At 36.7% G+C, this 26730-nt stretch overlaps 2 protein-coding genes across 2 annotated transcripts in view; one reads left to right on the top strand and one right to left on the bottom strand.

The window, feature by feature from the left end:
• Window positions 1-858: 858 nt before the first annotated feature.
• Window positions 859-24265, bottom strand: elp1 (elongator acetyltransferase complex subunit 1). The gene is made up of 37 exons (XM_067457112.1): window positions 24127-24265; window positions 23410-23589; window positions 22092-22244; window positions 21916-21997; window positions 21426-21506; window positions 21249-21334; window positions 21073-21172; window positions 20903-20993; window positions 20639-20762; window positions 20467-20560; window positions 19642-19872; window positions 19314-19484; window positions 19156-19240; window positions 18223-18378; window positions 17921-18027; window positions 17157-17260; window positions 17008-17061; window positions 16808-16913; window positions 16341-16456; window positions 12158-12231; window positions 11830-11908; window positions 11539-11618; window positions 11309-11446; window positions 9540-9625; window positions 9292-9440; window positions 7783-7906; window positions 7590-7687; window positions 6101-6302; window positions 5956-6017; window positions 5792-5854; window positions 5135-5195; window positions 4933-5046; window positions 4607-4718; window positions 4152-4279; window positions 1484-1635; window positions 1063-1138; window positions 859-992 (listed from the first exon to the last, which is right to left on the bottom strand). Exons 2-37 carry the CDS (start codon window positions 23557-23559, stop codon window positions 925-927), a joined length of 3957 nt encoding a protein of 1318 aa, XP_067313213.1. The 5' UTR covers window positions 23560-23589; window positions 24127-24265; the 3' UTR covers window positions 859-924.
• A 614-nt stretch (window positions 24266-24879) lies between these two features.
• Window positions 24880-26730, top strand: part of tbc1d2 (TBC1 domain family, member 2) — a 42321-nt gene continuing 40470 nt past the window's right edge. The window contains exons 1-2 of the mRNA XM_067457110.1: window positions 24880-25013; window positions 25825-26256. Of these exons, the coding sequence (XP_067313211.1) occupies window positions 25825-26256 (432 nt within the window). The 5' untranslated portion in view covers window positions 24880-25013. The remainder of the gene's footprint in view (window positions 25014-25824; window positions 26257-26730) is intronic.

The raw sequence follows: 26730 nt of genomic DNA, 5'->3' as shown, positions 1-26730 counted from the left end.
GTGCACATACACTAAATGGCTCTGCGGGCGGCACCGTCTTGGATTTAGCACAACTATTCGCTGTCTCGCTGCCATAGTTTGACCTAACTCCCCTCCACAATCATTCCCTTTGAATAGGCTCCTAAGCCTTTCCTGTTTGATGGGTTGCCAGCTGATGTACCTTTGGATAATATAATTAAAAAGCTAACAACCATTAGTGTAATGAAAATTTTTTTATGACAATTTTATTCCTTGCGTATAAAAAAAAACTATTCAACTAGCCTAATTAAACACTGGGTGTATATTACAACTTCAGAATTATATTCTTATAGTCTGACATGTAAAGAAGCTTTTTGCACAGTGGTGGCCACTAGTGGAATCAACTGTTAATAGTGATAAGGTATAGCTAAGAGTGGTCCAGACCAACCGTACGAAAGAAGGTAAGGATTTAAAGAAGGTATTCTTAACTAAGATTGTTTCGGGAAACCCATATTAACGTTAAGGTATACCTTAAGGTATAACTTAAGAATGACGTAGTGTTAATCCAGCCCAATTTATTTTTTGGAAATAACGTGAAAGCAATTTCAATATTTCATAATTTTAGTAAAATTTGTTTAGTAAAATTTTTAGTAAAAAGTGCTATGAAGGAAGACCAGTATAAAAATAGGTAATTATAGCAATTCAACATTACAGAAATATTAATAACAGAAGTTAGTGTTATTTTTCCCACCCATACACACAAACTGATCAAATTGAATTTACCAGACAAAGAGTAACATTGGTTAGTTTGGATTTTGGAATTTATTACATTAAAAAAACAGTTATCTTAATTAAAATAAAAATCTACACTATACTGCTTTGGAAATAACTACATACAAAAACATTTTAAAATCTTTAATTCATCCATAATATACCATAGAATAATGTAAACGTTTTACATGCAAACTATTTGAGAATGCTGAGTTTCCACTTGATGGCGTTTCTCATCTTGGGAACAGTCCGAGCTTCAGCGTCTGAGGAGTGAAAAGGATCATTGTAGATTTAAAACATCACATAAATGAAAAATCCTCACTGAATGTTTACCTTGCTGAGGCGCAGTGGGTCCCTGTTGCTGAAATGATGCCATAATGCTATTGGCTGTTGAGTTAGGCCCCGTGAGCTGGAGAGAGAAGATCCATGATTCACAAGTCTTTTAATGTACATACTTTATGCTTTTAAAATAATGCTTCTAGTTACTTTTCACATGGTATGAGATTATCTAGTCACTGCTAACATTTAATTAATAAATTTAACAACAGTCAAAAAAAGGATTCTTTCAAGCATAAAACATAAGAGGCCAGAGAGAAAAGACATGAGGATGTAAAACTAAGTAGCCAACATACTAAATGGATTTTAAAAAAAAGAAAAAGACTCAGAATATTCCAATAACTTCTAGTTCCTAATAAAATAAAAGTTTCAATAACCTGAAAAACTAACTCTGAGCTAAGCTGTTAATGCGACTCACTGGAGTTTGGCCCTGCTGCAGGTTCTCGCTCCAGATCTCTGGAATGGCCGTGTCCATGAGCTGCAGCAGGTCACTGTACTCTCTCTGCAGGCTGCTGGCACGACCGTCAAACTGGAAGAGCACCAGAGCTTTCAGCAGGCTGTGAACTTCCTCTGCAGGGTCAGACAACAACAATCATCAGTGTGAATCACATGTACACAAACATACAGAATACAGCTCAATAATCAAAATCATTATATTCATGTCAATTCTGCACAGATTTTAAGTTACATTGAGTCAAACTGCTAAATGTAGCATTAAACTTATCCATACATTTGTTGATATATACAGGGCCTAAAACTAACCTTTAGGGGTCACTTAAAAATGTACTGGCCATAAATATTTTTAACTGGCCATGGCACCAACATTTTACATACCAGTGAAAATTCACAATTCTCTTCCAATTTCAACACCACAGCACAAATACAGTATTTAAACAAATATACACATGAAATAAACAGTTCTTTTAATGTATTAACTAGCATGAACTAACCATGAGGCATACACTTGTTACTGTATTTGTTATTCTTTGTTAACGTTAGTGAAAGATGAGCTGTTCATGGGTTTTATCACGGTGCATTACCTAATGTTAACAAGATTTTAATAAAGTATTAGTGAATGTTAAAATAAAATAAAAAGATAAAGAAATGCTTTATAAGTGCAGTTCATGTTAATTAATGAACTTTATTGTAAATGTGACCGGATGAAGTGTTTGTGTGGAGAGCTAGACACCCTCTGTAGGAAGAGAGTAGGTATAGCTAGCCTACATAGGACTTAGTTGTAGGCCGACTGCTGTTGCGTAGTTTCCTACTCGGGTACTATACATAAACAGATCGACAGAGCAGAGTTGTGTGGAACTATTGAGAGCTCTATGACTCTGGTCAGGTCAGCACAATACTGCCGTCATCTGATTATATAGATCAGTGGTCGTAACTCTGTTTTTCAGCGACACTGGCCATAACGTGATTGGTTGGAGCGAGAACGTGCTACAATTGGTCAGCACAATATTGCCGTTATTTGATTGGCTTAAGTAGACGGTGGGTGGTGGTGTATACCTATTTGTGTGAGTCTAGACGCTAGAAACGTTTAAAAATCCATGCGAGTTACAAATGTGCAAAAAGAGATCCACAAATGCAGAGGAAGCCATCAACAAATGCACAGGAAGTGATTCACAAATGAATGCTACTTACGCAAAGCGAAGTTGTGTGTTTGACATAAAAATATATGTGTGGATTTTTTTTGTTATTCTCAAATGTCATTGTATTTATTTGTGAATCTAAATCATTTTTGTGAAACTCCTATTTGTTTACATTTTTACAGATTACATTTATTGGTGAATAACAATATATTTGTTTGGAATAAAGCAACAATACCCCCATAGGCAACCGAGGACACACCTTAAGAGCTGTTTTTCTCATTCTCAGCCTTAATGGTCTCAAACGGGAGAGTTAGTAGACGAGCAGAGCACCAGTAGGAAATGCAATTAAGAGCGGGCATCCGTAGAGCAAGGTAGCTATGCATTGATGTAATTATATAATGATGTAGTTTAAAAATGTGGGACACTGATTTGTGGTGTTCTTGCTTAAACGTGTTGAATCATTTCTGTGGGTAAAAATAGATTCTATATATTTATTTTGTGTGGTATGTGTAATGGTGATATTTTTTATGAAACACTATTTTGTAACCCAGAGAAGGACAATACAAATAAGAAGAACCTTGTCCAGTTGGTTTTATGCTATGTGTACTTACGGTGTGTTTGTGATTTGTTGCAGAAACTGCTTCTGGGTGCAATTGCCGCTTTTCCCCCTTGTATTGTAATTGTATCAACTATATTGTACCTCAAAGGTTTATTGTACATTTTGTTTATTTGTTTTGTTCTTTCCTTTTTGTTCTTTTCATTTGAGTAGTTTGACAAACATTATAACTGTGCAGCACTGGCCCACTCCCAGTCTTCAGCCTTGATTTAGTGTGCTGTCACACGGGTTTTGAGCTTGCTGTGTATAGTATGTCCCTATTGGGGGTGCTGTGCTAACTGAGATTGAGGTATTTAATGCACTGTGTGTTTGAATGATAGAGAAGCCTTGCTGTTGGCCATTTGTGTGCCTCTGAACAGTGTTTGCCAACCTTCAGTATTTTAATCATACCAGTAGTGATAATAAACTGAGATTAATTTTTGTATACCAGTCTTCTTCCCTTTCTTTGTTGAAACCCTCTAAGGCACCTGCTGAAGAGAAACTATATGATGCTAAACAACAAAACATTGACAATGCTGCATAAAGAATTACCCATAAATTTAAATTTAAGCAATCAAATGTAAAATAACTATAAATGGAAGTCCGTTGTTGTTTGATTAACATTAGTACTGTCCCCACACTGCGCGTGAGTAATTGAGTTCCCTTTGGTGTCATCTTGTGCTTGAATATTTAAATTGGCATGCATGTGATGAAAAGTCCAGGGCGTCGTTCCCGTTCGTTTACATTCATGTTTGCACAACATTGCATTGTTAGAATTCATAAAAATGTTCCCAGTTAACTGGCAATTGACATGTTTTTATATATTTGACAACACTTTTGTTTGTTTTTTACTTCCATTTGGTGTTTTTTTTCAGTCTGTCGTGTCTTCAGCTCACCTCTCATCTTATCAACAATGGTGATGATTTGAGTAAGTGCATTCAGGAGGGCAATGTCCTCAAATGGGCTTCCCTCCTTCAGACTGTGTTTCTTTCCCTCTGCTTTCCTACGATTCTTGGACGACCTCCTGCAGACAAATTTCAATCTCTACATCAGACTTGGCTTGATATTTGAGCTGCTGACAAGTCATGAGACACTGAAACATTTCAATGAGTGCTCTCAAACTCAGCTCCTGAAGGGCCTCTGTCCTGCAGATTTGATCTCCAACCAGCTCTAACTCACCAGACTGGAATTTTCTAGTAAACCTGAAGACCTTGATTAACTGGTACATGTTTCATTAATTAATTTTGGAGATAAACTCTGCTGGCATTGGCCCTCCAGGAGCCGAGTTTGACACCACTGATTTAAGTGAGTGCAGTGTTTCTGTATTCGTGGTTGCAGTGATGTCACTCACGATGAAATGCGAGAGTTGCTGCGGGAGTATTTTGAGCCAAGATGGCTGCCGGTCAGAACACTGCTGGCCTCAGAGTAGAGTTCAGCATCTGCACAGTCAGCACCATCCTCATCTGCAATAGAACAGGAAGAGACTGTCAGTAAGCAAAAGGAAATATTTTAAAACCAAGTGAACTGATGAACATTTAATGTGATTGAGGAATATATCAACATATAAGTACACTAACATCAAAGCTCTTTATTATAATTATTCTGTAATGTTTTTTTTTTCTTAAGGATGCATCCAAAACATGATATAAATGGATATGATTAAAACTTCCTGTTTACCAAATAAGTCAAGCCTGGCCTTGGCTTTAAGTTCTCGGACCACAGCAAGACGGTTTTTGTGGCGAATGAACAAAGCCTTCTGGGACTCCAGGAAGGACTTTTGATTACTGTAAACTAAAGGCAACAAAGAGCGCAGTTCAGATGCAGCACAAAATACAATACACAGGTCAACGCCAAGACAAATAAAAATATGATGGTTTACCATCTAAAAGAGCAGACTTCAGATTTGTCTCGATGATATCCTGTCTGTTGTACAAATAAATCTGAAATAGAAAAGAAATGTTGAAAAGTTTAAAAGTACACACAGACACTACTGTTAAAAGATATATGAGCAGTAAGGTCAATAAGATTTTTGAAATGTTTTTTAAAGTCTTAGTCTAAGGTTGCATTTATTTGATAAAATAGAAATTTAAATTCCAATTTAAAATGTTTTCTATTTGAATATATTTGAATATCAATAATGTATTTCTGTGATGCAAAGCTGACTTTTCAGCATCATTACTCAGTGTAACATGATTCATCTATTGATATCTATTCTATTATGTCTCATTCTTATGGAAGCCCGTTTCTGCCACTAAATACATTTTTTACTTTACATTTTTCTCACAATTGCGAGTTATAGTCACAATTCTGACGTTTTTTTCCTCACAATTGCGAGTTATAAAGTCAGAATTCTGAGATATAAACTTGCAATTGCGTGATATAAAGTCACAATTCTGACTGAGAAATAAAGTCAGAATTCTGAATATGAAGGATGCAATACTACTCTGTAGGTACTCAAGATTAATATGAGATTGGCTGAAACTGTGCCTGTTACCCCCCCTTTAAATATTATAACCTTGTAAAAGAACAGGCTCACCAATCTCAGCGCTTCTTCCCATGCAGCTCCCTGTATCAGAGCGGATATCGCCTCCTCACAGTCCTGACAACACACAGACATTAGCGCACAGCAGACAGCATTCTTGGAGTCTTTTTGAAGCAGAGGAGAACAGAACAATAATGCCTCTAAAGTATACAGCGTACCTTAGCATACTGCTCCAAACACACGGCGGCTTCTGTGTGCCTTCTGGCCTCCAGAAGTTTCTCTGAAGACATCAGACATACAAGATGGCTTACGGATATTCATTAATCTCAGTAGGAAACATGGACACGTAACAGAAATGACTACCTGCCAGGTCTCGGGCGAGTAGTGAGAGTTGTTCAGGTGGCAGCGGGATGTGTGTTGCCACGGCGAGGGCATGTCTCCAGCTTGTGCAGCTGACGAAGGCCTGCAGGGCACGGGCCGTCTCTCCACATCTCCATAGCAACAGTCCTGCCTGCTCCGCATGCTGCTGCTCAACCAGATGCTCTGCATAGGCCACGCTCAGGGTCTGATGACATCACAGGGGTCAAGGGTCAAGATCATGCCATCATTTTAAAGTTAATTGAGTAATAAAAGTCAAGGGGTTTCTGTATGTACTCAGTGCGCTCTCTGATCTCTGTGTGTGAGTGATGTGTGTGTGGTGTGTGCGCACATGTGCGTGTGTGTTTCATTGAAAGCAGCATGGTGATTAAACTGACTTGGAACTACCTGTGCATTAAACTGTTTCATCACATACTTTCCAGCCATCAGAATTGAGTATTCAGACTAGCATTATCATTATCTAGTGCTAGTGCTGGAATTTCAAACTTTGAAACGATACCTTGAAAAATATCAATATTCAATACCCCTTTCAATACCACAGGGAAAACTGCAATATATACCATCATACAGATAATTTATTATCTCAATATTTTGATAGTTTGGGTCATTTTCGCAACAATTTAAATTGTTGAAATAGATTTAGAAAAAAAAGACAAGTAAATAAATAGTAATATAACAAACAGCAAACAACAACAACAATAAAATACAATAAAGAGACAAATGAAATGATGGGTCTAACAGTATTTGGGTAAGAAATACTACAGAAATTAAATCAAATGTAAAATAACACCATCTAATTTTTACAATAAAAATATACAGATTAATGCTTCCAAATAAAGTCACAAAAGTTATTCAGTCAATAGCAGCGAGCGATTTTCTCTTAGTCTTTTGTTCTCTAATTAACATGACAGAAAGCAGCAGGAATATTAGGCTGCTGTCACTTTAAGAGCTTATGCATGGATCCAATATACTGAGAGATTTACATTCTAACTGACTGCGTTTAGGTATTCTGACATAATTTTGTGTGTATTTGACAGTTTAAGCGCATTAAGCCATGAAAAAGAAGACAATTTGGTACTCGCAAGCTTGAGGCGGCTTTATGAGAGCACCACTTATATAGATCAGGGATGTGCGCGCTTTTGGTTTGAGAGCCAAACTTTCGTAAAATGACTAAAATTATGCACAATACAAGCACTTTTTAAATGGAGTGAATGAGACGAGTGAGTGAGAGGAAGCGGTGTGTGAGAAGAGAGAGTGAGAATGTGCCGCTGGTATTTGGTGTGTGGGTACTGTAGAAAAGGATTATTGGAGCGGTTTCAGAAATTTCAGTATCAATACATATCGAAATATCAATATTTTTGATAACACTTATTTAGACGGACCATGGTATTGGTGGGACAAACCTTGACTAATGGACTTCAGGGAAAAACAAAATGTTCCAAATATAAAAATATGGCCCATCTATAAAACTTGCCTTGTATTGCTCACTGTCTGAAGGATAGAGCTCAAGAGCATCGCTGTACAGTTTCTGATCTTTCACCAAGTTTAACAACTCTGTGAAGTGTTCTTCTCCTGGAAAACACGAGGAAGAGCAAGAGAAATGAACATTGAGACAAAAGAGGATATTTGCTGTTGTATTCACTTGTGATGTCCTACAAGGCCCTTACCACACTTGCTGAGGTGATGTAAGGCCTTCCTGTATCTCTTGAGGTGTTTATCGATGGTGTAGCGCTGGTAGTTTGGCTCCAGGGTTTTCAGCATGTTCAGGAACGGCAAGTACTCTTTAGGGTCCTACATGTTTGAGAAGAAGCCTATAAACCACTGCAAAAACAGCATCTACAACAGAAGTTGCTAAAACCAGATCAACCTCATTACCAAAAAAGCTGTTTATGCTGGAAGCGCCTGCAGTAGTGTTACGTCAGCTAATGCCCCATTTATATTTTTAATGTGTTGGTGCCAGATACCACAGCACACCTTCAGGGGTCTAGTTGAGTCCTAGCCTTAACAGGTCAGGGCTGTTTTGGCAGCAAAAAGGGGACCAACACAATATTAGGAAGGTGTCTGATCTGAGTTATGCCTGAACGGTGTATATATTACTTTTTTAATTTTCATTATGTTTATAGATTTGTATTTGTTCTTTTCTCATATGTAATATAAATATCATATGTGAAATGGGTTCCTATAATCTGTAACATAATATAGTAATACTAATAATTAAAATGGCTGCTTATATATACCCTACGTGAAAAGGTTAATTGTATTCATTGTGTTATTATAATATATTATAACATAATATAAATATCAAATAATGAATTGTATTCATTGTGTATTTACAAAATGTATTTTTTATAATACTAAATAATGTAATGTAGTAATACAAATATTTGAAATGGCTGCTTATTTATGAAAAGGTGAATTTTATTAATTATTATCATTATTTAGTAATTAACGATAAATAAAACATTTAATGTTATGTGACCCTGGACAACAAAACCAGTCATAAGTCACACGGGTATATTTTTGGCAAAAGTCAACAATATATTGTATGGGTCAAAATTATCGATTTTTCTTTTATGCCAAAAATCATTAGGATATCAAGTAAAGATCATGTTCCATAAATATATTTTGTAAATTTCCTACCATAAATATCTAAAAAAAATATTAGTAGTAGTAATATGGATTGCTATGGACTTCATTTGGACAACTTTAATTCAGGTTTTGGAACAACTTGAGGGTGAGTAAATTATGACAATTTTCATATGGGTGAACTATCCCTTTAAAAAGGCGATTTTCTCAATATCCACGTTTTTTCACACACTCAGATTTAGTGGTGTAACGGATCACAAAACTCACGGTTCGGATCACATCATGGATCACGTGTCACGGATCGGATGATTTTTCGGAACAGAAAAAAAGGGGAGGAGACTTTTGTTGAAAAACATGCGTTCCGAACTGTGGATCGTGATCACGAATCAACTGCGATCTGCAAAATATTATCCTATCATAAACCGTGCATCAATGGAAATCCCATGATGTATACATCTCAGTTATAAAAATAATTGACCCTTATGACTGTTTTTGTGGTCCAGGGTCACATTTAATAAAAATATAACAATATTTAAAATAAAAATACACCTACAGCTGAGATACATCAGAGTGGGAATCTTCTTACTGACCTTTTGAGATTTTTCGGCCACCATTAGCACTAGGTCAAAATCGTAGGTGCCGAGAGAATGCTCATACAGCTCATTTACATTGACAAGGAAGAGAAGGTACTTCAGAGCTTCCTCTGCACTCACGCTGTTGGAGCCGCTGGGTGGGTTCACTAAGCGCAAAGGCAAAAGATGTAACAGACACATAATAAAACAGACACAAAAAATAAAAAAAAGTTTTGTTTACTGGGCTTGAGTGAACTGAGGCTCACCTCGTAACTCATGGACCTTCTGTAAAGCGATTTTCAGTTCTGGTGTAGATTTTCTCACATGTGATGTAAGAATACATAAACAATATCTGTGTATAGATGAAAGCATCTTAGAGAAGGAAGAACAGGGCTTGCGTACACTGTGTGTGTAAAGTAATCTAATTGTATTTATAATCAAAAAAGGAAGTGCAAGGGCTAAACAATACTTCCTAAAATTTATCAAAACATACTGTGCATCTGGAAAGTATTCACAGCGCTTAATTTTTTCCACATTTTGTTATGTGACAGCCTTATTCCAAAACTTTTTATTAAATACATTTTTTCCTCAATTCTACAAACAATACCCCATAATGACAATTTAAAAGAAGTTTGTTTGAAATCTTTATTATAGCATGTAATTTATTAAACATAAAAAAAAAGAATTAAAAAAAAACTTATGTACATAAGTTTCACAGCCTTTGTAATGGCACTCAAATTTAGCTCAGGTGCATACTGCATACTGTTTCCACAGTTCATCCTTGAGATGTTTCTACAACTTGATTGGAGTCAATCTGTGGGAAATTCAGTTGTTTCGACATGATTTAAAAAGGCACACACCTGTCTGTCTACATACTGTCCCACAGTTAACGGTGCATATCAGAGCACAAACCAAGCTATGAAGTCCAAGGAATTGTTTGTAGACCTGCGAGACAGGATTGTATTGAGGCACAGATCTGGGGAAGGGTACAAAAAAATCTGCAGCATTGAAGGTCCCAATGAGCACAGTGGTTCCATCATCTATTAATGGAAAAAGTTTGGAACCACCAGGACTGTTCCTAGAGCTGGCCGCCCGGCCAAACGGAGCGATTGGGAAAGAAGGGCCTTAGTCAGGGAGGTGACCAGGGAGTTCTTCGATGGTCACTCTGACAGAGCTCCAGCGTTTCTCTGTGGAGAGAGGAGAACCTTCCAGAAGAACCACCATCTCTGCAGCACTACACCAATCAGGCCTGTATGGTAGTGGCCAGACGGCATATGACAGCCCATCTGGAGTTTGCTCAGACCATGAGAAAGGCACCGCTCATCACCTGGCAAATACTATCCCTACAGTAAAGCATTATGATGGCAGCATCATGCTGTGGGGATGTTTTTCAGCGGCAGGAACTAGGAGACTAGTCAGGATTGAGAGAAAGATGAATGCAGCAATGTACAGAGACATCTTTGACGAAAACCCGCTCCAGAGCACTCTGGACCTCAGACTGGGACGAAGGGTCATCTTCCAACATGACAATGACCCTAAAGCACACAGCTAAGATAACAAAGAAGTGGCTACATGACAACTGTCCTTTAGTGGCCCTGCCGGAGCCCAGGCTTCAACCCGATTGAACTCTGCCTGGAGAGATCTAAAAATGGCTATCCACCAACGCTCCCCATCCAACCTGATGGAGCTTGAGGTCCTGCAAAGAAGAACGGGAGAAACTGCCCAAAATAGGTGTGCCAAGCTTGTAGACTCATACTCAAAAAGACTTGAGACTGTCATAGGTGCCAAAGGCGATTCAACAAAGTACTGAGCATAGGCTGTGAATACTTAAAAAAAAAAAAAATCAATTTGCAAAGATCCAAACAAACTTCTTTCACGTTGTCAATATGGGGCATTGTTTGTAGAACTGAGGAAAAAAATATGAATTTAACCCATTTTGGAATAAGGCTGTAACATAATAAAATGCAGAAAAAGTGAAGCACTGTAAATACATTCCGGATGCACTGTATGTAATATTTATAACAGAGGAACTGACTTCTGTGGGTCGAGAGTCTCCATCGTAGACCGGAAAGCATCACAGACAATGTCCACCTTCTTTCCTTCTTTACCTGAAGCAGTACTGGATGCTGAACATGAAGAACTTGGGTACATTGTTGTGGTGGTGTCTTCCTCTCTTAGAATGACAAAATATTTAAATGAATAGATAATGACAAAAAAAGCAACGCCAAAAGATATTTAATCAGTGCCTTTGCATTAAAGACTTACTTGAGTTCAGTGAGGAACAGGTTGACGTGGTTGATGGAGTCAATCTGTTTCAGAAATATCTCAATGTTGTCAAGAAACACCTATGAGAGGAATCATGGGATGGAGGTGGACAACAGTGGTGTTAGTCATTTAGTACTATTCTCTGAAAGTATTTGTATATGTAGACTGCTGCTGTCTACATAAAGAATTGCCTTCAAGAATAAGTCAGTAAGGAAATGCAATCGATGGTGTAAGAAGAATGCAATTACATGTTACTCTAATAGGAAATTACATCAGAGTGAGGTCACTCACAGTGGGATTGTGGTCATAAATGAGGTTGAGGTTGATCCTCAACTTCCTCATGCACTCGAAAGCATCTTTAAATCTGAGACTGAAACAAACAACACATTAAAATGATTCAGTTTCAATCAAACCAGGCTCACAATATATCTGTTTTTATTTTGTTATGTAAAATAAATATATTCACATTTTAAAATACTAATACAATATCAATTAAACTTTTTATTGATATATATATATATATATATATATATATATATATATATATAAAGATGAGTATTCTTTTTTTATTTTACAGTGTCTGTTAAATAATGTTTAAGTTTTTTAAAATGTAAAATACCTATCAAGCCATTTTCTGAGCTGAGCAAGTACAAGAGCCCGATGATGGATGGTTTCCAGGTTCCCTCGTGGCATCTAAAAAACAACAGCAAATAAATATTTAAACATGCACCACCAAATATTCTGAAATTAATATCTAAAACATTCAACCACCCAAAACCCCTCTTACAGTACAAAAAATAATTTTTTGGAGAAAATGTCAATGGTGCTTGCCCAGATAAACTTGACATCACAAATAACAGGATGCTGCAGTATGATTTCTTGGTGATATAATTTTAGCATGTTTCTATGTAGCTGCTATGGTGGTTTCTTGGTGGTTGCTTACTGCTCAAACGGATCCTTTGACAATTTTCAATCTTGTTTCGGATCGCATCGCATCACAGAGACAGCACTTAAAAAGATAATAAATGAATTGCTTACCACAGCTATGCTGATAACACCCAGATCTACTAAAGCCCTATTGTGTAATGACTACAGCCCCATTGACTCCCTGTACAAAAATGCATTGATGAAGTAAACAGTTGGATGTACCAAAACTTTCTTCAGTTAAAAAAAAAAAAAAAAACAGATTTCATTGCATTTGTAAGTTGCACACCTTGACGTTAGGGGTCAAACAACTAAAAAAAGTTTCAAGATTCAAACATCTGGTCAATGTGTCAACTTTTTGTCATACGTCTTAAAGGAACTGTATGTAAGAAATGTATTTCAATTATTCATAAAATAACCTTGATATGTCACTAGACATTAAGAAATCATGTTAATTTAAAATACTTATATCACTGACAACAGTAGTCTGACCAGGATATTGTCATTTAAAAGTTGTTGCAGCCCTCAACTGATGTTGACATGTTGTGTTTTGACCTGAAGCTCCGCCCTCCACCTATCGACCAATCACAAAGTCAGTGGTGTCGGCACGAGCTGCCAGATCTGCGCTAGTTACCACAGCTGCAGCTACAAACGTTCCTGCTGATCCTGCAGAATATCTGGCAACCTCGAGACAGCGGGAGGGGGATACACCTGCAGTACCAGTTTTCCACAATCTTACATACACTTCCTTTAACTCTACACTATCGCTGCTCTAATTCATAATTTCTGTTATTTTGTCTGGCCCAACCAGATGTTTAGTAAACAAGGTGGTATATTTGTATTTAAAGTAAATATCATCTACTCCAGTACAATTTTCTGAGAGAGAACAACACATTTTTTTGCTTCCAACGCCTATGACTGCAAGACATTATCTTCAAATGCTATTGAAGTTAGAAAGTGTATACAAATGTCTTATGCAACTTCAGTTCAGATATGCTCCCTAAATTCACGAATATTGAATGTCCAACATCAAGCCAACTTAATGCCAGTCACATCAGATGCGCTATGGTTCTGCTGTGATGATTGTTTAAAACCATTTTCGCTGCTGAAATAGAACAAAAACAGTCAATCACTGTATGATTAATTAATCTCCTATGCACATCGCACACACATCTCTGCTTTGATGAGAGTGCAGATTTCAGTGACAGCGCACACTCTGAACAAAACTAATCTGAATGCCTCTGTTTATATGACATTACATTCATAAGCTCACCAACCCTCTGGTGCTCTTCGTTTAGGGGTTGCATTGGTTTGTTTGGTTGTCTTCCCGGTCATAAGTGACCGGACACCTAAAAATTAAACTTACCTCACCCCAGTAAAACCAATGCAATTTATTTTTCTTTAATAATATTTTTTTCTTTTTAATTTTGTATTTTGAGATAATTTGATGATATTTTTTTTAATATTTATGCAATATTTTTTGTCTATTTTTGCCATTTAAAATTATATATATATATATATATATATATATATATATATATATATATATATATATATATATATATATATATATATATATATATATATATATATATATATATATATATGTTAAAATTGAGACTAGGCCTTAAAAAAAAAACATTTGATTTGAAACAGATTAGCACCCTCTTTTGGAATTATTTAAGAAATTATGCAACCATGGGTGTAATCCAGAGGTCTCTATGGAGGGGCTTGTGAATTCCCTAGTTCACTTTTCAACACTTTCATTTAATAAAAAATGTTTTAGATGGATTTAAAAATATATTTAAAAATATATCAAATACTATTTTTATATTTTAATTTTTTAGAAATGGTGATTTTTTTTAATGTGAATTTGTGTTTTTGCAGATTTCCCATTAATTTCCTATGGTGAACATTTTTGACCGAAGAGCACAAGTGGGAGTATTTTTTTTACAACCACTTAGCATGCTCGAATCATGCCCTCAATTTTTGTGTGTGTTTAACTACCTAATGTTAGAAAAGTCACCAAGTTTCATATCATTCTGACAAAGATGTGATTTTAATAATTCAAAATGTGGTTCATTAGCCTGGATGCCAGCCGAACCTAGCCCCGCCCACAACATTTTTAGGTCGGGCAGTTCGGTCTGGCCTTGCTCCATAGAGGAGTAATTATCCCTGAACAGAAACTGTTCAGACCAATGAAATCATCAGGACGGGCTTTAGACGATGACGGACAGATGATCAACAGTAACGTAATCATGCACGTCATCAAAGGGGCTTGGGTTATATTTGTTCAAATCCTAAACAGAGAGCTTGTTTGTATATGCCTTCACCTTCACAATTTCTCTCAGAAATGATGATCATGTTGGGGAAGTACTCTGTGTATCATTAAATTCTTTTATTTTTTTACAACACCGGCAAAGATCGTTTATTCCAGCCTCATTTCAGCGTGTGTGCAGACAGGGTTGCCATGTTTTTACAACAAAACCCGCCAACTACTATCCCTAAACAATAGCTTCTCGGGGGGTTCTCTGGGGAAAAAATGGTGTTTGGGGGGTAAAATGTGTGTTATTTTGGCAAGGTTGCCTGCTAAAATTCGCACTCATGGGTCTATATATCACATAATAGTCAACCCGCGGACATAGAAAACAATCCGCGGGCGAAAAAACGCGGACTTGGCAACAAAGTGCAGTTGAGCTCTGTTGACGTCGCTTCATTGCTCTGATTGGTTGTAGGTCAATCCAATTGTGGTCTTTCCTGGTTCGGTTGAAACACGCCCCATAATCACAGCCTAATGGAGCAGTTTCAGACTCATATTCTGACTAGAAGTGGAAGTAATTTTTATGACCACTTAGCATGCCCAAATCGTGCTAAATCATGTGTTTACATATCTAATGCGAGAAAAGTCACCAAGTTTTATAAATTTCAGATGAAGCTGTGATTTTTAAAAATTCAAAATGTGGTTCATAGGTTCAGTTTTTCATAGGTGTGTGTGTATGTGTGCGTGTGAGTATGTGAGTGAATGTGTCAGTATCACACTCTTGATGTTTTAGAGTGTCACCCCTTTACTGCTGTGTACTTTTTTTTCAGTTTTGTGGCCGATTTGTAGATTGTACACACAAATATTCAGAGAATTTTTGTGTTTTTGCAGATTTCCCATTCATTTCCTATGGTCAGTTATTTATGACCGAAGACAATGAATGCTGCTTTTTTTTTACGACCAATTAGCATGCTCGAATCATGACCCCAATTTTTGTGTGTGTTTACATACCTAATGCTAAAAATTCACCAAGTTTCATAACATTCCGAGGAAGCTGTGATTTTTAAAATTTTAAAACAGAAGATTTTTGGTCAGAAATGACCTAAGAGCAACAGAGGGTTAAATATATAAACCTAACAGATCACTCAGATCATTAGGATCACATCAGCTGGAAATACCAAGGGCTCATTATGCCAGCCGCAGCTGGAACCAGCTTCCGGAGCAGATTTGATCTTTGAACATTAGCCATGTTCAAGTCCAGACTTTTGCATTTACTGAATGAGCTCTGTGCTATTTCTGATTGCACTTTATTTTATATATACATAATAATAATTATACATATACATAATAATACATATATATTTCATTTTTATTTTATTTTTAACAGTTTTAATGCATTTGATGTAAATCTTTTATGCATCCTCTTTTTATTATTCTTTCCTTTGCATGTAAAGCCCTTTGAAATGCCATTGTGTGCAAATGTGCTATATAAACTTCTCATGTCTTGCTTAAAAGTTCCCCAACAAAGTATCTATGACATTCTGATCCATTGGTGTCACTCAGAAACCAAATACATTTTTTTTTAGAAACAAATCATTCTAAATTACTTTCTGTTCACCTGCAGTATGAGTCTGGTGTCCTGGGGAACCACGGAAACGATACGAGAGCCTCTTTCCACCTTTCTTACAGTCTCATCATTCTGATTGGCATCTGCGCTCAGAGCTGACTGTAGACCTATGCAGGGACACCAATAATATAATATGTGTATATTTACATTTATTTATCCCTGTATTTACATAAAACACTGTTCAAAAGTTTGGGGTCAGCTTGATTTTTTAAAGAACTTAATACTTCTATTCAGCAAAGATGCATTAAATTGATCAGAAATTACAGTAAAGACATTTACAATGCTACAAAACATTTATATTTGAAAAAAAACTTTCCATTTTCTACTTTCTATAATAATATTTATCTTACCAACACCAAACTTAGAACAGTAGTGTACATTTATATTATATATATATATATATATATATATATATATATTTTTTTTTTTTTTTTTGTCTTTGATGCGTTCTTATTTACCTTTAACAGAGATCATGCTGAGGTTGAGACAGTGGCACATATGAGAGTGTGTGGTGAGCAGGAGGAAGTCATCATAAACTACAAACGAGGATATGTTGGAAGCCACCTGTGGAAGAGAAACCCTAATGAGTATAACAGCCAAGATTTTCTCACTAACAGTAAAAATTTATTGTTATCATTTTTGGGGTTCTCACACCTACCAGTGAGTCACCGATGTAGAGGTGTGATCTCTCAGTGAGGCCTATTAAATATTCCTATTAAAAGACAAATTCATATGAAGCATTCATTGTAATTTAAGGGCAAAGCATGACTGAAAAGTTAGTTCTGTCTGGAGAATATATATATTTACTTCTCTGCTGAGGGAACATAGTGCCGTCTGAACACAAGGCCGGGGAAAGTTGATGGTGTTGCCAGTAGAATCCTTCCATTCTGTTAGACTGAGCTCTGAAGAGTCTGTATTGAAAATTCTAGCATTAAAAGTCTTTATATGTGTCATTGAATTGTTTATTTTTAAATTACTTTAAAAATAAGTGCTGGGTCCCACAGAGCAGGGTTGAAGACCTCTGGTGAATGTACAGGGGTTTTCAAACTTTATTATGCAAAGGACCCCCAAATATGATGAACCTTTTATGAGGTTACCCTTCTTAAAATCCATCTATATTTATGTATGAAAAACATTTACACTGTTAGATAAATATTAATTGTGACATTATAAAGACAACATATCGTTTCCAAACTTAAATCAGCTATACTTAATAATCAAAAATTATTTATTTAAGCACTGGGGTTCTTAACATACTGTGTTAAGAACCCCAGTGAGCAAGATAAAGGTGACTATAGTAAGAACAATTCACTAGAAAGGTACAAAGCAAACATATACAATAATGGAAAGTACAGCAAGAAAGGTAAGAAACATTTAGAAATGAAATGTTATATATTATATATATAATTGGTAGACTTTATCCATTTTTGCGTTGTTTTTTATTCTCTGAAATTTTCTGGGGACCCCTTAGAACCTTTTTGAGGACCCCTGGGGGTCCCCAAAAACCAGTTTGAAAACCCTTGAAGTAGTAGACAATTCCAGTTCCTGTTATAAATAATGAACTGACTGACCCATACAAAGTTTCCGCATCTGTCCGTCTTCAAGTTGCAGGGCCACAGTGCCATTTCTGAGGCTGTGGCACAAGCTTATCACATGACCATCCACCGGAACCTCTGACCTGAGAAATGACCAAGCCCAAGAACTTAAGAAAAGGAGACACTATAAAAAGTGCAGAGTTTAAAAAATTCACAAGTTTTAACAATTCTCAGCCCCTGAGCTCATGTCTATGCTTGTTAGGTCAGTCTGTCTCTGTGTGAGCTACACTGAATACAAATGTGAACAAGACCGGAGTTAGTTATTTTAGCAGCAGTACCTGATCTCCAGTGTGCCCTTGGGGTCCTGACTGTCTGATGGGGTGAGTTTCAGCAGACGTGTCAAGCTTCCTCCGTGGGCCACAGCCAAAAACAAATCTTCCCTTAACCACAGCAGCAAACGCAGCGTCAGAGGTTCCCCGTGATCCATGGCGACCCTGCAGAAACATCTGCATCAGTACACCGAATACAGGCTACATGTCAGAGTAGAGATCAATCAATCTGCTCGCCGGACTGAGAAAATGGCAGAAAAGAAATTAGCACAAAAAAACAACAACCATAAAACTCTACACAACCATTTGTCTCTGAGAAAAGAGGAAAAGGCATTAAATATATTTGATATTTTGGACTGAAAGGCTTTCACTTAAATTTGTCCCAAAAAATGTATAACATTTTAATGAGAGCTGCATTCAACTATGCAATAAATGCTATATATTGAGCGCTACTATTCAAGTGTCATCAGCACATTTTTTAAAGAAATAAATACTTTTATTAACAAAAGAATGCATTAAATTGATTAAAAGTGACAGTTTTGAACATTCTATTCATCAAACAAACCTGAAGAAAAAAAACATATGTTTTCACAAAAAGATATTTTTTTAAAATTGGTAATAATAAAAAAAAAATCTTGAGCATCAAATCATCAGAATAATTTCTGTGAAGACTGGAGTAATTTGCGTCACAGGAATAATTACATTGTGTAAAATGCATTAAAATTAAAATTACTCGTTATTTTAAATGATATGTTTCTGTATGTTTTTTTAATCAAATAAAAGCAGCTTTGGCAAGACTTTTTTTTTCTTCATTTTTTTTACTTTTACAGCTACATAGAAATCAAAGACAATAAAAAAGTATTTCTTATTCAGTGGCATCTTAAAGATGGGAGAAACATTTCCTCCGCAGAATCCACCGTAACACTCAAAATCATCCTGTACCTGTATGTTTTTCTTAAGACTAATGGTGCTGAGATAACTTTAAAGCCAAGAACCCCGGGTACACCTCCATTTTCAACTCCACCACCTGAATACAGGAAACACAAATGAGAAATCCTACATAACATGATATTGCTGTTTCAAATTTGAATGTTACTCACCTTCACCGTATACATAAATATGCCCATCGGCTGTGAGAGCTGCAAGCTCATTGGTCCTCTGGGCTTGAGAATGGAAGGTGACCAAGTTGACAGGAACAGGAAGCTGAAGTTCAAACGCACACATAGGTGGAGGGATCACACACTGGCGGAATGTTGTCACCAGAATTTTATCTGCAAAACACGTTAGTTAAACACTGAAATCATACACTTCACTCATCAACGTTACTAAAATGCCTTATTTACTAAACAAATGAGAAATGGTGCATTATTCACAACATTTCAGAGCTTTGTCAATTATTCAAAAATTTGACAACCACGGCACGCCTACCTCCATCAATCACTGCCACATTGGCGTTGTCATAGGAATCATTGCCATGGCTGCGTTGAGTGCTCCAGCCCCAGTCGTAGGTATAGCTGGCCCATCCTCGAGTCAGGAGGTGAAGACGTAAGGGCTTCTCCGGATCCCAACACACACACACCGGAGCCCTGAGGGGCTCGTTGCCGAAATGCAAACTCTGCTTCAGATACCAGTGATAATTCCCAACAGTCCACAGCTGAACTGTGAAAGAAATAGGTCAGATGTTTAATACAAAGCCTAATCTTTAAGGAAGAGGTACAATTTAGCCAAAGATTTTGTGATTATACATCAAATATAATAATAAAACAATACAACTAAATAATAATAACAACAACAACCAATATTATTATTATTTCTGAATATATAAAAATATAAAATAAAAACAAAATAAGAAATATAATATAAAAAACTAGTCTATTTCATTGTAAGACAAAAACAGGTTAAATTTAAATGACATAAATTTAAATTTATTATAATAGTATCTGATTCTATTGTTAATAAGCTCTTCGTATTACAAGTATGGGAATTGGTTTGGGAAAATGCAAGTTAAAGTGACTCAAAAGTGATGATGTGAGACACTGAAAACACGGGTGGATATTAATGAGGAACATGTAAAAACACTCTGAAACATGCAGCACATATATTATTTAATTAAATCTGCCTTAATGATTTGATAATCACACAAAGCCATATTGAGATTCCAGTTTTATTTTGATTAATCATGCAGCCATAATCAGCACTGATTATTACTGACTACATCACTGAATATGCAAAGCAGTTTGATTTGCATCTTACTGTATGTGTTGGGATGGTTGTTTTCTCCAGGCTTTAAGTCCTCCATCCAAACACCTAGTACAGTAGAGTCACTGTTCCACAGCAGCTCCTTCACCTGAAAAACACAAACCATTTTTATAATATTTTCCCTTGATTTATAGCTTGAATCTTAAAAAAAATAATTAATATCTACCATGACCCGGTCCTTTCCAAAAGGCAGTGTAAAATCTCCATGCAACAGTCCGTTCTTTTCCAAAAACACCACACTGTGTTTGTTAGGGTGCCGCTGTGTGGAAGCAATCAGGCTGCCAGAGGGTCTACAAGAACAATACACTTCAGAATTAACAGCAATTTAATATTAAAAGAGAAACCAAAATGACAGGTAAAATTTGTGAAAAGGGCATCTTTTCACTTTCCATAAATTATTTAAAAAGTAAAGACGTTTAGAATATCTTACTTCCAGCAGAGAGGATGTTCCAGACCATTAACAACCTCGCTGGTGGCCTGCAGGACACATTCTCGGTTCCAGATACGAACCTTTCGAGCCCCTGAAACAAAAAATGTAGCTATACTTTAACAGCCACAAACTTTCCATGTAACAACAACAGTAAAAAGGGAAATCCTCACCAGCCTTGGGACAAACAGCACTGACAGCAAAGAACTGCCCATCGCCACGCCAAGTTACCCTTGGCTTCCTGTCGTCCCACGCCAGGGCAGGCTGCACCTCCTGTGAAAGTGGATCAGAACTAGGTTAGAAGACGCACTGTTTTATACTTGCTGAACAAAACAGAACAAAAACATACCGCTGCTTTCCGCTGGGCGGCTTGCTTGCCCTCAGAGCCATGAAACTGAGTCTCCTTCTTCCCCCAACCAACTGTGATGAACTTATCTGATGCAGAGAAGCAAAAATCACCAAACAGGTACTATATCAGCTCATATGCAATAAGTCACCTGCATGAAAGCACTATTATTATCTATACCTTCGCCAAAGTCATCCTGATTGATTGCAACCTCAGTTATTGGCTCAAAGTCCTTGGTCATCATGATTATGGACTCCTGACCTGTCATGCCATACGAGACACAATACGAAATGTCATTAAATAGCACTTAAAAAAAGACCTACCTGGTTTATATAGAAATATGGTGAAAGCCCTGGTTTCACAGAAAGGGTTAAGAATAAGCCAGGATAAGGCCTTAGTTCAATAAGGGCATTTAAGTAGCTTTTATAACATGTCTTAGATAAATAAAATAAAAAACATTTCTGGTGTGCATCTTGAGACAAAACAATGGAACTGACATATTTTAAGATATGTCAGTGCAAGTTGTATTCAGTTAAAACTGCTCAAACATTCGTTTTAGTCTGGGACTAGCTAAGCCTTGTCTGAAACCAGGAGATAGTTAACTAAAGAATATATATGGCTGTAGATAATATATAAATTATTCTAAAATAACATTGCTAGAGATTCAGACCTGTGGTCAGAGTCACCAACTCCTGGTCTGGGCTCCAAGTCATACCAGTTAGACCACTGTCCACACTGCCAACACACTCCAACTGTGTGAGAGAAATTAATAAAGCACAGGATAAGCACATAGGTTTTATAAAATCACTTTAAATGTAAGAGCATTTAGATCAAATGAATGATCACCTGACTGGTGTTGAGGTTGTAGAGAATGACATCACCACTGGCAGTGGCCACACACACCGACTCCTGATCGGGCAGATCTTGTATCCCCACCACAAGCCCACTACCATCATCTGGGAGATATTCATCTGTCGTCAATGAAACCTCTTTATAAACCTATGAAAGGATATTATACAGTAAGATTAATGAATAGCTATTTGGTACTAGTGAAGGGTGCGGATTCTGAAATCCACTGATGCTTCCATACCTATATATCCTAATAAAATGTATAATCAAAGCATCAATCAATATTTATCCTCCAATATAATTATAATGATTCTTAATGATTATTTCCAGTTATGATATCACTTAGTCAATAGAACCACTGTGTATTGTTTCTGCATATTTGTTCTCTAATGTGAGTATTTGGTCTCTAAGGAGTGACTAAGGGTCTGGCCTAGGGATGTGTGATGTGTCGCAAAACACTTGATAGTAGATGAGGAGGACCACTTTTGCTATCATAGTTTTCACTCCTGAACATGTTGTAAAGTGTTTGGATGTTGGAGGCATCACTCACCCCTAAAATGCTAGGAGTGCAGTAACAGTGCATACTCACTTAGCCCAGCTTCCAGAGATTAAATATGGATTTGTCCTTAATTTTATATCATATTTTATTTTACTGAAACACTAAAGAATTATTGTAAAAACTGTCTGTACCTCTTACTGAGAGAAAGCACATGTTATCACCATGTTTTAGGGAACTTTCTGGTCAGAACTGGAGCTCAATCAACTGCAAACTTGAGGGTATCTGTGTATGTGCGCTAGTATTCTGTGTTACAGGTTAGGAATTAAAGGTGTATAACGGGCATCCTAGGAGATGGGTGAACTTATTGTTCTGGACACACTGGCACATGCTCCAGTTCTGGAAGGTCACTACGTGCCTAATTCCGGGGAGAAAGTGTTTACAAGTGGACATCTGATTAACTGACAATGTGTGGAAAAATTGCTGTGACTATCTATTTTTTCTTAGCCAATCAGAATCATTCAACTTACAGTAATGACATGGCTAGACATTGAAAACCGTTATAACCGTTGAGAAATTGTATGAATGAAAATCTGGGCTGGTAGAGGGAGACTTGAAGCTGGCTTCTGCTGATGAAACTGCAAACTATTCTTCAGAATATTTTTCTTTAATTAATTTCTGACTCTTGGTCTTCATTCTTCACAACTGGTCTTGGGTCCTAAACTGTCCCCTAACACTAGACACAAGTCCATCGGTCTCTCAGTCTTCCGGGGTTTAAACCCCTATGGGATTGTAAACTTAAATTTAATCTAGAAATACCTCTCCGGTCCGTGGGTCGTACTCTGTAATGGCAAGTTCGGAGGCCACCAGCATCGTTCCTGCCTCGCTTCTGATGGAGAAACACTGCGGGGATCCCGGAATAGGAAGATCCACACATCTGTAGCGCTGCAGCAGACTTAGGTTTCTCATTTTGGGTGGATACTTTCAACAAGATGAAAACTGAAACAATTGTGCAATTTTTATATTACTGATTGATTTGATTACAAGAAACATATCAGCATAACAGAGTGGCAAAGACGTTGTATCAACTTCATAAAGTACATCTTGGGATGCTTTTTAGGCAGATTAGGCTAGACTAGGGATTTGTTGGTCACTTCCATTTACTAACAAAAAGTCTATCCAAACTTTTGAATGGTAGTGTATAGCATGGTAAGTGATTTTACTATATTCATGTAGCATGGTATTCACAATGTAACTCGGGAAAATAGCATTGGTGTATGTCTAAAAATACGTTATTGCCATGGTATAAATAAAAGACATGGTTGTGTCAAAATACTTCTTCTTTATCCAGTAAATAACTGATTTCAATACGAGAATAATTTATAGGACTATATAGTCATGGAAACATGGAAAGTAAACGTTCATTTTCAGCCTGTCTTTATATGACAAAATCAAGTCAGTGTATGTCTAAATGCAGTACACAGCAAACACCGCTGTTTTTCATATTATTAAGACACAACGATCAGTCACACTTACCTTGTTGTATTTTTATTCCTTTCTATATGAGGTAAATTTTCACTTAAGGCATATCCATTCACAACACACGTTGTTGTCAGTGCAGCCTCTGACATCGTAGAAAAAGTGGCGCTGTGCGATGACATAAACAGGCGCGCACTCTACCGGCGTGGAGGAAACAGTCGAGATGTCAGATTCATTTCCACGAATCGGTTCTATTGAACTGGACTCTTAAAAGAACCGCGATTCGGAACCCGGGTTATTACATGCCCCAAAACTTTCAAGCAAACTCAAAGACCTATCTTGTCACTTTTTTCGATTTTGTGTTATAAAATAACACGGGTGGCCTATTTTGATCAGGTCAGTTCAGGTCAGTCTGTTGAAGCCATTATAAATGAAATTACACCGTTTCCAATTACATTATTACAATACACATTTATTTTTATTGAATTGAATTGAAGAAGAAAAAAACTTCTGAAAATGCGGTTGTAGTGCGACCAAAACGATTATTTCAGTTGTTAGTTATTATTTGTATTTCATGTAGCAAACAAACTACATTGTATTTTAATGGTTAAATCGTTCAGTCTCGTATTACATGGCTTGATTAAAATAGCCCTAGCTGACTACATTTCTGACAAGTTTATCCGATAAATGGCGTAACGTAGCCTATAAGTGTTTCAAAACTGGCTAAACCTTGACACGCCTGCCTGAATACGCCCGCTTGCTATCCAAATTTACATATTCCTGATGTGTGACATTTCCTGATTTCCTTAATGCCGGGACTCTGTGAGAATGAATCATTCAAGAAGTATAGCAGCGTGCGAGTTGTTTATATCTATAGTCCCATATAGACGGTCCCAGGACAAACACATGGACTAAAGAACATTTAAAAGCTTTTTAAAGACAAGGTAGGCTAGGCTATGTCTGACTTTTAACTAGCATTACTGTTATGTAAATAGTGTGTTTTGTTTCAGTTTATTTATCACAACTGACATGCGAACAATGCACGCATATGAAGAGACCATGTTTTTTATTGATTTATTAATAACACTTACCATATCATGTTTAGCAGTCCATACTTGTACATTAAAATAATTTGAAACTGTATTTTCTACTTGAATTGTATGATTTACTGGTATGAAGTATAAGCTGGAGTTGTAAATGCTGGTGATATTTATAATTGCGAAACCTTGAGGAAACTGAAATGGGTTAGCCTATTGTGAAATGCGTTTGAAAGTGGTATTTGTAATTCTCCGTGATTCTTTTTTATTGTTATTCCTAATCCTAAGTAAGATAAGATGGTATCTTCACCTTATTTTTTGTTCCTCTTGACCATATATAAGTGTATTAGTCAGTTAAAACAGTTTTAAGGTTAATTGCACTAATTTTGTGTCTCTGGAAAATAGAAATCTTTGGCATTTTATTATGTTCAATATCAACGTTTTTTTATTAATAATTAGGGATTTGTGGACACATTAATGTTTTTAGATTTGTGGAGTAAAAAATATATATATATTTTTTTAAAGTAAAAATCTATTTATGTATGAATAACAATAGTGGACTAAGATGGCCATGTTTGAATAATTTAACATTTTCTGCTATTAGTATTTGTGCTATTAGTACCATATCCTTCTGATGTGGCTATGCTGATGGACATCATTTAATTACTTGGAGAACATTCTCTCTAATGTCTCTTATTCTTTTTGTTGAGATAACCAGATGGAGAGCAAGGGAAGCTCCAGCACTCTACCTCCACCAGACATGTACGTATCTCCTGCAGATGAGCTCGTCGGCACTGAGGAGACCCAACAGCAGTCTTTGGGTCGTTCAGATGGGGCACAGGCTAAGGAGAACACCAATATAAATGCTGCTCAGCCTGATGGGACCTCTGTCACCTTCAGAAGTACACTCACTCAGTCCAACAGTAAACTGTGCGGCTACCTCAACAAGCAGGGTGGACCTCTCAAAGCCTGGAAGTCCCGCTGGTTTGCCTACGAGGAGAAGAGCTGTCAGCTGTTTTACTACCGCACGGCACAGGATATCAATCCTCTGGGTAAGGTGGACCTTTCTCGTGCCACGTTCAGCTACCCGTTGCAGGGAGAGGAGGGAACCTTCCATATACAGACTCCAGAGCGCACTTTCATTCTCAAGGTAATGTTATCACATGGTTTGATTTGAAACAACAGGCTTCCATAAATTGAAAAAAATGATGAACTGCTTGGGATGGGTTGGGATGGTAATTGGGACATGAGAAGAAAATGGGAACTATACAGGGAAAAAATGTAATTATATAGTAATAAAGGAGGTTGTGAAACAATGAATAAATGTCAATATGACTTTCATGTTCTATCTTCTGTAAATGTTAATTGTTCTTAGGTTAAGGACCTGGGAATGTCCATAAAACATCTATTGGACTAAAATGAAAAAATGAAAAACAAACAAAAGTGAAACAAAATGTTATGATTTCTAATGACAATTCATGATTTTAAATCATTGAAGATACTAAAAGTCATTTGCTGTTCACAAACAAGCTTCAAGTGTATAAATGAGGAATATAAAGCTTTCTTTCTTTCTTTCTTTCTTTCTTTCTTTCTTTCTTTCTTTCTTTCTTTCTTTCTTTCTTTC

The sequence above is a fragment of the Pseudorasbora parva genome, chromosome 11 (assembly GCF_024679245.1).
Source record: "Pseudorasbora parva isolate DD20220531a chromosome 11, ASM2467924v1, whole genome shotgun sequence".
Taxonomy (NCBI): Eukaryota; Metazoa; Chordata; class Actinopteri; order Cypriniformes; family Gobionidae; genus Pseudorasbora; species Pseudorasbora parva.
Note: the sequence above shows the minus strand (reverse complement) of the source record. Positions and strands in the feature narration are given on the sequence as shown.